Source organism: Rhea pennata, chromosome 20 (assembly GCF_028389875.1).
Source record: "Rhea pennata isolate bPtePen1 chromosome 20, bPtePen1.pri, whole genome shotgun sequence".
NCBI lineage: Eukaryota > Metazoa > Chordata > Aves > Rheiformes > Rheidae > Rhea > Rhea pennata.
The window spans coordinates 11,384,416-11,397,247 of NC_084682.1; the positions used below are offsets into that span (position 1 = coordinate 11,384,416).

The following is a 12,832-nucleotide window of genomic DNA, read 5'->3' on the forward strand; positions in this document are numbered from 1 at the left end:
TTATTGCATTAGGAAACAAAACCTTTAAAGCATTAAGACAGCCCTTTTACGTCCCTGCCAAAAGGATGTAGTTGATTCACAAGACACATTACGCTGCTGGCCTCAGGCTCCTGTCGAATGTTGCTTTATCTGCCTGCCTCTGTTTCTTTCCCTTGTGAGAGTCAGATCAGGAAAAGCTCACCCGGTGGCATGCGCATGCATGGTCAGTTTGGTTCACAGTGTCATGGTGAGAGGCTATTCCATGCCGCTCCGGAGGATCTGGTTGGCCGCAATCAACATCACGCTTATTATAAAGGCCATGGCAAATGCACAGATAAGGCTCTTCCGTACGCAGGTCTGTCTGTTCTGCTTCTGCGCGTGCACTACAGCAAGGAGAAGGAGGAGAAAAAGGGAAAGATGAGCTACTTGGCCCAAGAAACATTTTTGCTTTCCTATGTTTCCTTTATATTGTCTGAACTCGGATGTCCTTTCTTTGCCTCAAAGTGTACCCGGAATCTAACCTTCTCTCCACCCCTTAAAGATGCCCCCATGCTGACCAAGTCTTACCTTTCCTTGGAGACTATTATCAGGTGAGTTCTGCGGGGACATTTCCAAATTATCTGCCTTACTGTTTTTTACTGCCGAACGAATTTTATTAGATTCTCCACTCCCTTCATACTGCAGGAAGTCCTCTCATTCTCACCTTGACTTCTAAGCCATTCAAATGCTTGTAGATATATAAGAGTTTCAGTTCAGCTTTTGAGTTCTTTATGAAGTTTTCTCTGCAGTTATTTAATCAGACATATTGGTCTTCTGTAAATCCCCTTAGGCTCGTCTAGGCAGTTACGGGTCAACTGGGAATGAGCAGAGATTGAAGACATGCTCTGTGTCAACACTTTAAGAAACACTGTGATAGTTCCCATGAGTATGCACAGTGTGTTGATCATTTTTCTGAACTGTCTTTAGGTTTTCTGTGCTTAGGCAAAATCAGATTAATTAAGAACCTTTTTCAAATGAAAGCTTGCAGAATAATTGGCAAATCACTGTCAAAAGCGGTGAGAGGAATTTTCAGTACTTAAAATGCAGACAAATTGAGACTTTAAGGGTTTGAGAGTATTTTATTTATTTATAAGTTCAGCGTGATGTGGCCTGCTCAAGCCAGCTCATGCCTTTCTCCCAATCATCTCCCTACATATGAATATCAGAATAATAGGTGTTATTGGGGAGTACTGAGAAGATTAATCTGTTTGCAAAGGCTCAGAATATCCTCCGAGAGAAACGCACATAAATTCAGAAGATCCTCATGTGCAGGGTGGAAAGCTCTGCCCTGCCCATGTGGCGGTAATGCATGGTCTTGTTTTAACGTGAGAAAGGTGGATCCGAAGTGAAAATCTTATTTTTTTTTCATGGAGAATACTAACAGCAGTGTATCTCCTTTCTCATCATACCGGTGATGACAGGAAACCTTCAGATAGTTGAGAACAGGCTCAGAATGAGAATAAACCTAAAAGTCAAATAGGAAAAGGCTTCCTGAGAGCCCAAGCCTGGAAAAATCCAGGAGGATGTTTTGAGAGTATATGGTAAAAACTCTTATTCTGATCCAGGCTTGAACCTTACAGCGCAAAGAGGGGGCAGCACTGGATGCTGCATTTTGAACACTTCCATTTCATTCCCCCTCACCTTCCTTGGTCAGGATTTAGCAGTGGATGTGTCCTAATCCCAGCTCCCACGCGTTCCCCAAGCATTAGCTCGGCGCCAGAGGCACAATAACCCCTTGTCAGGCAGCACTTTGACTGAAACCACCTAGGGCAGGGAAGTGCTGAGCAACCAATACTCCAAGGGGACTCGCTAAGTGCTGCATGGATAATGAAATCCCCTTATGGCAGCTCTCCTACATATTACTTGTTTTCTGCTTGCACTGCTCTACTCCCTGATTCCTTCATTTGCTTTTATAATGAATGCAGAATCAATACTGTGATTCCTTGGATTCACACATGATGCCCCAGCAGTTCGAGAAAGATTCTAAAATATATGGCTTTGCTTACTGCTATTTCTTTACTTTGAAAACCTCCTCAGCCAGTGGAGAAAATGGTTCTGCAGAGCTGTTCAATGTGGGGTTCTGAGGTGAACTGTTGTGGCTAGGAGCAAAAATTGCCCACGGTTCAGTTTTCTGTGATGGCAGCTCTCTCCTCTTTAAAGCAAGAAGGATAATGCACCTTCAATGTTTCTTGTAGAAATAGCAGTATTCCTGAATTCAACAATTTCCTTAGACTGCTGTTTCATCGTCAAGTAAAAATAGAGCTTTAAAGTTTCAGGATCCAGGGTAAGTCATCATTTTTGTCCTTTATCTACTAGAAGGTATATCAAATATCCAAATGACCTGCCTCTCAAGAAAGGGGAAAAGTCTGCACTGAAATGTAAAGGTGTTGCAGACCCAGAAAGCCTCTCTTGCTGTTGGCTGGGCTCTGCAGGAATTACAGCAGTGAAGATGAGGATGCTGAAATGATTCCCTTACCTCTTGCTATCCACAGGGAACAAAGAAGCTAAAATTGCTGTCCTCTTAAAATAGGAAAGAAGTCTGTCCAGGACTGCAGAAGCTCACATCCATGTTATCTAGATCTGAAAAGAGGAGGCCTTGAAGCCACTCCCTCTGCTGATATGGACTCTTGCAGGCCTGTGCCATTCAAGAGCAAACTTTCAGAACTGGCTTCTGGGGTTCTTCTTTTTTTTCCAGGGTGAAAGACTGCTGCTGTCCTAAGAGGGGATATATGTTAAGGTGGAGCTACCTCCATCCTGGAAGGATGAGTGGGGATCAAGGACTAGTTTAGCTAACTGGAAATAAAAATAGGCCAAGGTAGAAGGCAGCCTGAGCTCTGCTATGAAGTGTATGGGCCTGCTGCCTAATATGAGGAAAGCAAGCTTTGTCAGATGCATTTGCCCTCATTACAAACTGATGGGTCTTTGTTCTTGATTCTCTCATTTCTCCGAACGCCTAGAGCTTTTGAGCATGGCACCTGTGCTTTCCCCTGCCAGTTTCCACAGCGGGCATTACCTTGGGAGCCGGCCACTTGGTCTCTTTTACATTTCGTTGCCAGCAGAAGTTACTACTACACGTGGGATATGCTGGTGGTTTGGACGTGAGCTGGTTCCTCAAACCTGATCAGAGTGGGGAATTCCTCTGGAGATGTCCCAGTCTGCTGTTAGCAGGGTAGAGCAACTCCCCAGACTGACCGACATAAAGGAAATCTCAGGAAGCAAAGGCATGTTGATGCAGAGGTATCTTTCCTCTCTCAATATACAGGGGATGCACTGGATGGAAGGCGGACTCTGTTGCGGTGTTACCTGGTGGCAGAGACAGGGTACCACTGCTGAGTGGCCCAGCAGCTGCATGCACCTAGTGACATGAGCAATATTTTGGGGCCTGCATCTGGCTAACTGCTGCCTGGCAAGCTGTGGCCTGAGGGCTTTGCCAGATCTTCACAGTGGAATACCTGCTGGAGGAGACTGGCTGCAACTTCTCTGCTGGGATATGGGGCAGATCGGTCCAGCCCATTTCAGGGTGCGTGAATCCACCCGCTGTGGCAGCAAGGATGGTTATGATGCAGACGGTGTGTTTGAAATCCCCAGGGTAAGAGCTAAGAACCTTCTGCAGAAAAATGCCTGCTAATGTGAACTGTTACAGTGTGTTTACAGTGACTTTTGTCATAAACTTGCCAAAGGTGAGTGATATTTGCTTTCTCTGGCTGGCTAGAGATTTATTTTCATCTTAAGAGGTCAATTTTACATTCCCACTGGCCTTAGCAGAGGAGAAGATGCTCTTAATAGTTGTTTGGGGTAGAGATGTGGGGAAGCTGTGGCAGGTCTTGAATATCCAGTTAATATGAATGTCAGGGCTGAGGACGAAGTACCTGTGGTAGGCACCACGGGTCACCGCAGCCTTACAGCATCCTTGTTTGCCATGAATTTAACATTGTGAGCATTTTTATAAACGGAACTGCCAGACAAATGACTCTCGTGCTACAGATCTTTGTTTGTACAACATTAATGCAAACTGTTGTCCTTTCCTTGTGTGTCTTCCCACAAAATACATACACTCTTCTTGGCTCTCAGCTTCATTGTCCTGCCCTAAGCCTTAATTAAAAATCATGAGATAGGCTAAAGATAAAACCATGCATTCCTTTTGGTTGTATTCTTTATCACCTGGGCTGGTGTGGGCTGCTTGTACTGAGGAACTGGCATCGTCATTCCTTTGCTCTTCCTCAAGTAGAAGGCAAATTGACCCCCATCCCTTCCTAGAAACAGTATAGGGCGAAAGCTGTAACGTAAGTGTAGCTCTGATTTCTTGGGGATGTCCAGAGTGAATTGACCAAAATCCTGGACTTGTCCATGGCTATAATGTGAATTTTGTATTTGGTTTAAAGTGCGTATGTGTGTGTGTGAGAGAGAATTAATGTTTCGTGTTGACAAAGGAAGAACGTTATAAAGCTCGGATCTGAAGGCCACTTCATGACAAGATGCCGTGATGTCAGAATTGAGAGAATGACACAAATTTACAGTTGTATATATTTGTACCAGAGTTGGTGTTATCTGTACAATGCTGGCTGGTGTCTGGCTGTTTTTTACCAGTACTGCCAATTTTTGTGGATAGTTATACTGGCATAAATTTGACTTATAAATTGTCTTATCAGAGAGAAAAAATCTTTCCTTGATCTTTGCAGGAGCAAACTAGATTGATGCAAGTGCTTTTTAATAGGAGGCAGACACCATCCACTGCCGATATAGCAATACTTTTCCTGGAGTGGTGCAGAGGGGAGTACGTTTATCCACATACCAACCCCCAAGTTCTCTGCAGACCTGACTTTCCAGATATCTCCAGACTTTTTGATGCTGAACATTTCTCTAATTAAGAATTTGGCAGAGCTGAGCTGAGGCAGGTACCACCACCTGTGTGTGGGACAGGGAAGGCAGGGGTTTGGGGGCTTCATTTTGGAGGGAAGAAATTATCCCGTGCTGACAGTGAGTGTAGATTTTCCTTTAGAGCACAGTAGTGAACGTACCTGCCATCTCTCTTTCCTTAGGAGCTGTTTCCAAATCTCAGTGAAAACCACTGGGATCCTAGCTTCATTCCTACTCACAATTAAAGGCACTTTGAATATGGTGGATCAAATGTACATTAAATGCAGATGCAAACTGCTAAGCTAGTCCTTTTAGGCTATGCTTACAGTTGAAGATAGGTGCAGTTCATCCCATCCGAATATAGTGCTTAAAATAAATCAGAGGCATTGCACCCAGAAAGCATCTGCTTCATTCTACTAATTAAGATGTGAGTAAAGGGTGACTAAGTTACATGGGGATGCTTCTGTACAGCCATCTAAAGCTGAGCTGCTGTCTAATCTTCATGACAGCTCTCCTTACTGCCATCAATCTGCTTCACACCCCACACTTGCTGCACTGGAGCCCTGCAGGGAGGTTAGCGTATGGGAAATGGGAATGCTGAGTGCAGCCGCATCTCCTCTGGCACAAGTAGGTCATTCAGATACCGGCTGCGTCCAGCCTGGAGAGCTGAAGTGACAATACTGGCTCTCAGCCTGCTTTTCCTGAGAAAAATGCTCATGTCAGAAAGGCCACAGACCGGAGCCACCCCCTTCTTCTGGGACGTGAAGCAAAATTTTGCATTTTGGTTGACAGTGTTCAGTTGATCTTCACTCTCTGGGGACTTGTGCGTGCGTGTGTGTATTTCTAACAACATCTAAAAAAGGGTCTGTTTTGCTTCTAGGTTCTGCCTAGCACCACTAATGCCAACATCCCACGAGAAAAGCTGTTTTTGCTGTACTTTTGGAAGCTAGGACTTCCAGAATGAGATGCTGAGCATTCAGTTTATTGGACCCATCTTTTGTGACTGGGGCAGTTCACTAAGCAGAAATAAGTCCTGTCTGCATGCATCTTGCAGCAGTGACAGCTGCAGGCTGGCGCATGTCTCCGCTGAATCAGCAGGTCACTGGGGACCAACAACTCCATTCATGTAAGCAAGCATCCCTTCCTGCTTCTCTCCAGAAAGACAGAAAATGTTGCTTGACTTGTTTTGAAAAGTGTCACTGCTTACCTCCCTCTTGCAGGCTTTTTAAAATTCAGCTATGCTCTTCCACATCTTTTCCGCAGTGTTTAGCAGAGGTTGAGCATGCTGGATACATTTTCTGAATCCTGTTAATTAGCTAGGCAAAGAATTGCACTAGTGTATCTCTCCGTTGCTTTGTTTTAGAGATGCATCAGCATCTCTGCATTGTGGTCTCCTGCTTGGTGCCTTTTCAGGGATGGTGCTGAGCAAGTGGTATAAGTGCACGGGAAGGTACGGTGCAGATGCACCAGCTCTGCTCATTGCTATTGGTATAATGTGGAGCTGTGCTAAAACCAGCCCTATCTCTTTGGCTTGGCCCATCCCTGAGCTGATACGGGTGTACTGCTGGTGGGCTAGGAGCTAATTTATTTGCCAGGAGTTCAAGGATTTCTGTAATGTCAATAAACAGGATTTGGGCAATGTAGATAAAATTGTGTGTGCCCTGATACGATGTTACACTGAGAGCAAAAAAAGACAAGATTGAATGTTTAACACAAATCTTCCTTCTCATTTCCTAACAGACACCGAACTGACTTTCACAGTGGTTCCAAAGTGGAAAATCTGCCCAGGCACCACCTCATGACTCTGTGACTAAGTTGTTTTATTAATCTTTGTGTGGTACAACAATGGTTTTTAAGATAGCAGTAATAAGCAGTTATTCTATGTAGAATGAGATATTTATGACTCTAACACAGTGCTGTAGTGCAGAGAAAGAAAGGTGTGGTGTGATAGCATAGGCCTTGAGAAGTGCATACACAGGATTCGGCGTGGAGGAGAGCAGGCGTGGGATGCTGAGAGACGGGGTACAGGCTGCCACTGAACACCCCACGGCTTTAAAGAATCCACCACTGGTCAGTTAAAAAAAAAAAGGCAGATTTGGAGCTGGATAAACAAAGATATAGTATCTAACACACATAAATGGCACTATATATAGTAAAGGTGGATGTAACCTGGAGCTGCAGACTAATGAAAAAAAAAAAAAAAAAAAAAGAGAAAGGAGTGAAAGTATGTTATCAGCATAAAAAAGGTCCCCAAGTGGATCATATCCCTCCCAGCAAAGGACTCAAGAGGCTGACGACTTGCCATAACACCCTCCCCTGCCAAGACCAGCATGAAACCTCCGACCTTAGGATCCACAAGAGCAGTGGAAGTGAGCGTGTAACACCAGGGCAAGGGGCAGAGACTATGAAGTGTGTGTGTTACAATTTTAAACTATTGCTGTGGCTTTTTTTCTCTATATATGTTCTCTAACTGCAGTATTAGTCTTTCTTTTTCTGTAACAATTAGTTCTGGACTAATAGTGATCAGATCTTAGGATTTCAATTATACTAACAATAAATTCTTGGCTTTACTTATTTACTTACTCTTTGCCCATAAACAAGATTTTAAACATAGCAATGCCTACACCATTGAATACCACAAGCCTAACAGCTTGCTGCAGTAGGAGCTGGGTGCCCATAAAATCTCTCTAGTTAAGTAGAGAGATGCATATTTTTGTAGGGGAATTCAATCTATCTTAGACACTTACCTTAGCGTGGGCTGCATGGCCCTCTGCATGACTCCCGCCAAGGAGAGAAAGGCCAGGAGCACTTCAAAGCACTAGTCCATACCTCTGCCTGAGGACAGGATTGACTTCAATCACATGGAAGAAGGCTAAAGGCCAGTTCCTGAGCTTTTTAAGTGTGTAATTGCTACTTACTGTAAATAGGCTAGCTCCCTTGTATCCTTGTTGGTTAGCTGACCAGACTCAGACTTCCACAAAGGAAGCAGAAAAAGAATCATTTTATTGAAACACAGGAACTTTCTCACCTTCAAACTCTGTTTGGCAGTTGCCAGAGTTTTCATTTAAACTCTCCTCTTCATTGATAATGATGTTTTCAATGTCCTTCATCGTTAGGTGGTCCCGGAACGCATGGTAGAGGATGTGTTTCAGCTCCTCCAGCGTTATCCTCTGCATGTCAAACTGTGGGAAGAGACCGAGTTAGACTTGGCCAGTGGTTACAAGCACGGTACTCAAAGGAACAGAGACATGCTGGCACATCACAGCTCCCTGCTCATGTTTGCTTTCAATCTCCTTTCAACACCTCAATGTAACCTCACAAATTTTGCTCCTCCAGGTTCATTTAGCACCAACAGTACAGAACATTACAAATGGACATTGTCAGAGCTCTTGCCGTGTTACTTACTGCCAGTAGAGCAGTAGACAGAAGTATAGCCTTGTGCAGAGGTGGCTTTCCAGGCTGGAGATGTACCAATTCACCATTGATCCCTGCCATCCCAGCACAGGTAACTCCCCAAGATGTTCACCTGACACCTCCTACTCTTCCTTGCCATGAGCCACAACCTTTGCCCTGACCTCAGGCATCTGTGTAGGGAGCAGAGAACTTTTCCTTTGTAGCTGATTCTGCTGTAGATTCCGTAGGTAAGTTTTGCTCCTATACATACCAGACACCTGCTTTAAAACCAGTGGATTCCTGCAGAATATGTAGAAGCAAGCATTTTGCAGCAGAAGAATGATGCATATGTGTATGCTTCATGGTATTAATGTCTGCTCGTGGTACACAGAGAGGGCATTCACAGCAGCTGATTCTCATAGCCAGCGGAGGAGGCCAGTCTCTGAACCGCTTGTGCAGTCAACAAAGAAGGATACTCTGCAGTCTCTCCCCATGCTGCTGACTAGAGGCAAGTGGTCATTACATATAGTACCTTAATAACAGCCCTTATGGTGCAAAACACTGGTGTGCCTTAGGCAGTGAACACCAGGACTTCTACACTCTTCTCTAGCCAAACATGCAAGAAACTTCAGAAAGGCCAAACAACGTCTCTGAATTAACACTGTGGTGGAGGAAAAGAGATGTGATCTTGCGCCTACCACTACAGTTAAAGTGTGTTGATAGCATGCGATCAGACTGCATATCCAGCGTTTCAGAAATGGAATAGCAAGAATCACCCCCCCCCCCCCAGCCTGATAAGAGCAGGAGCAATCTTACTGGTTCCTTGTTGCTCAGTGTGTTATCTAAGGTCGTTTTCCCTGACCACTGCTGCACACCTCATTGCACAGATGAAAAATCATTAATCCTCAGAGTGATTACTGGAGGAAAACAAGTGCACTTTCATTAAATAGACCTCTGAAATACGTAAGTCTGCGTATGCGTGTGTGTTTGTATGTGTGTATTGACAGATTTGCACACATTCATATATATTTGTTTGTCTGCACTTAGAAGCATTGACCTCTACAATTTTTTTTTTTATTATTCTTTTTGGGGGAGGTGGGCAATGATTAAAAGCCTGGTGCATAAAATCTGTGGAAAATTGTAGCAGATAGCACCAACAAGAGCTAAAGTTCCCATCTTTGTCCCAGATGAATTCTCTGAAAAGCTTGTCTGTTGGGTTTGGTAGCTGTGCTCCTGCCATGTTCCTCAAGGAAAACAGTGTTCATGCTGCCCAACTAAAAATAGTGAGCACATAATTGTCACCAGTGGTCCCTTGTCTCACAGTTCAAAGTTGGCATTGCAAATCCCCCTGGTATTTAGTCACAAATTTCCAGCCTGCTTTGTTGTGCATGAAGAAATTTGTCCTGCCATATTCTGCTTTAAAAGAACAAGTAGAATTGAGCAACTCTGTACTTCACAGTCGGCCTGATTACGAAAAGTATTTCTTCTGGCAGCTAGGGGTGTGGGAATGGGGGCTATCATGTGCAGTTGTCTTAGAACAGTGGCAGGTGGCATCGTTAGGGGAGGTTTGCAAAATGCCTTGAGGCTGTCTCCCTTCCACCCCTGGAAGGCAGTTGACCCCCAGTGCTACAAGTAATCAGTCAAGTCTGCTTGTCTAACTGCGCTGAAAATGCACCAGTGCCATAGAGAAGAATCTGATCCGTCTTCAGTGGAAGGGATGATTGAGGTGTAAATGTCTAGGGAGTGAGTTGAGCCCTCTGGGTGGGAGATCAATTCTGGGGTAAAAGCAGTGCTTTCTCACCTGCTGCCCAGCTTTCTGCTTTCCCTTACGGTCTTTGTCCATAGGGAACTCAGAACCAAACTGGAGCCCTGGCATCTTCCTGAGTTCATCAATTTGCCAAAATCCATAATTTCATCCTGGTGGTCACTTCATATCAATCTGAGCAGCCTGTCTTTGTGTGGTTTATTCCATCTCATCGGGATGTAATGTGCAATCCCTGTTAGAGGCTTTTTCCATGTTCTTGGTGCTAAGAACGTTTTCTGAGATCAATGCAGACTTATTTACTTTTTTTTTTCTTTTCTCCCTTTCAGGGAATGGTCTTTCTACAAGTCATCTAAGACCTCTGTTCACCCACTACTGGATGACTGCTTACCCCTGAGAGTTCTAGGTCTGCAGAAGTGTCTCTGCAATCTGCTCTTCACTGTATACTTTAATTTTAGGTTTCCTCATATGTCCTTTTCTCAGGGTGTCTGCAGGGACACATGAGCCTCCTTTGAACATGCTGGAGGTTCTCACAGACTTCACATGGGAAAGATGATACTTACAGAACAGGGACTTCCTGAATGGTGTGTGCATGCAGGCTTTGTGGGGAGCAAGGAGTAAAGGAGAATTAAATACTTCAGGATCTGCCTCACTACATCCCAAGGCTACTGTAGTGGAAGAGAAACATCTCTGGTTCAGCCCACTGCTCTTTCACATCTGCTTCCAGCTTCGGTCAGCTTTGTCAGAAAAGAACGACACAATCCGCGAGGCAAAGATGGACATTGGCAGGTTCCCCATCCCCCTCCTCAGCAGCAACTCTACTTGGGCTAAAGAAGTGGTGTGGAGAATGCCAGCTCCCTCATTAACTGGACAGGTTGAGACAAAGGCAGGCAGTGAACCATTCCCCATCCCCAGCTAGTCAGCACCCTGCCAGTGATTGCATATGGGTTGGGATGCTGGACTGCAAGTGACTGGTTGACTCCCACTGCTGCAAGTAATCTCTGGTTAGTGTTAGGATGCCATCCATTTGCTGTTGCTGTTGTCAGAGCACATCCGTCAACTTGCTTGCATGTGGTTTCCCTGGCAGAGTATTCCCCTGGTGCATAAAGACTTGGCGCATTTCATTTAACCTCTCTAAGGATAAAATAGAGAATTAAGAGTAGCTCGGGAATTTCTTAGATGTGGGAATTTTACTTTGAAAGAACTCAGAACTACATGTGTGAAAACTAACCATGAGACACACCACCCCCTATGTTGACATACATTGCTCCTTTCCTTTGCAGCTCTCCTTTTACAGCAGCATCACTACTAACAAACTTTTGCAGAGGCTACTGTGATGCTACTTGTTGTCTTGCTTCTAGCTACTTGGGATACAAAAACAGTCATTGGTATCTTCTAATCTGCTTAATAATGTGGGAACTGTAATGACTTGTGAGTTTCTGGGTCTTTCTGTACCAGTCAATCTGTTTAGTTGGAAACAATTGTTGTCTTGCTGAAATGCACGTGTTGCTGAGTCTCCAGCTCTTGCTTTTAGGCCTTATGCTAATATAAGGAGAATTTATTCTCTCCTGTTATTTTTCCTTTATGATTTTGTCTTTTAGAAAGAGGATCCATCTCAGATGGGTTTCAAAGTCACTCTTAGTGACTTGTGTCCTGAGTGTTCGGCCTGCTGGCAAGCATATATTCCTTGGTTCTATTTGTTTCTAGGTTGTCCTAAGTTCACAGTACATGCATGCTGGAGACATTTCTTCCATTAGATAAGTATGTCTTCTGGAACCAAATCATAGTGCAGAACTTTGTCCAGACTGTGATACAGCTTAATGCAGTCAGAGACTTTGCATTGGGTTTGGGCTCCCATGCAATTTCTTCTATCACTGCTCTCAAATATGGTAGTTTTCCTGATTCACTTTTCAATTACACTGGCTTTTTATTGCTATAATGATGGTAACCAGGGAGCAACTCTTAACTTTTATTGGTTCCACTGAGAGGAAAACTGACTGCTGCAAGCTGAAAACTTTCTATAGGATTTATAATTAGAAGAAATCAATGATGCCATTTCAGAACTGCTGCTCTTGGAATACATAGTAACCAATGATACAGAAACAAACTGTGTCTAACGCTGATGCTTAAATGCACCAAGTGATACAGTGAGTACCCTGAATGAAAGCCAACTGCTTGTACAGGTGTTTAGTTTCCTATGGAGAGCACTGGGAATCATCCCCTGCAGGTTCTGATGGACTTCAGTAACCGTCACCAGCAAGGATATCTCTTGGAGTCAGAGAATGTTGCCCCAGGAAATATTCAGAAGGGAAAGTGGACCTGATCCAATCCAGTCAATATCTTCCAGACTCCTCCTCGCTTTAAATTTCCTGCTGGGAATGAAAGCACAGTCCCTGCTAGTTCCTCCAGTCTCCATACCCCTGATTTCCAAATTTTGCTGTTGGCTAATAGCTGCTATGGCTGCAGAGTACCATTTTGATTATTGGCAGATACTTAGCTGTCCTACTACTGCCACTGATCTATGCAGGGGAACAACCCTATGAGAAGAGCTTTCTTCTTCACAGTGTTAGACACTGAAATATTACATATGATCATTTCCTTTAATGTCAGCTCAGCTTTTAAAATATAGTGGGAGGGCTCTTTCATTGAATCCTCAGTTGGCCTCACTGCCTTACAGACCGAGGAGCGCGAGGCAGCCACCCTGCGCAGCGCAGTGATAGGGACTGTTCTGGTGATGCCCACATATGCAGGAGCCTGCCACACCAGGGTTTCAGAGCCTGTGACATGCCTGACTTCCCTGCA

The 12,832-nt window shown here is 44.4% G+C and overlaps 1 protein-coding gene across 2 annotated transcripts in view; it reads right to left on the reverse strand.

The window, feature by feature from the left end:
• Positions 1 to 234: 234 nt before the first annotated feature.
• Positions 235 to 12,832, reverse strand: part of CALN1 (calneuron 1) — a 120,047-nt gene continuing 107,449 nt past the window's right edge. Inside the window, exons 4-6 of one of the 2 annotated variants that reach the window (XM_062592616.1) lie at positions 7,904 to 8,057; positions 6,668 to 6,670; positions 235 to 362 (exon numbers count right to left, since the gene is read on the reverse strand). In XM_062592616.1, the coding sequence (XP_062448600.1) occupies positions 235 to 362; positions 6,668 to 6,670; positions 7,904 to 8,057 (285 nt within the window). The remainder of the gene's footprint in view (positions 363 to 6,667; positions 6,671 to 7,903; positions 8,058 to 12,832) is intronic. The other variant, XM_062592615.1, reaches the window with a different exon arrangement.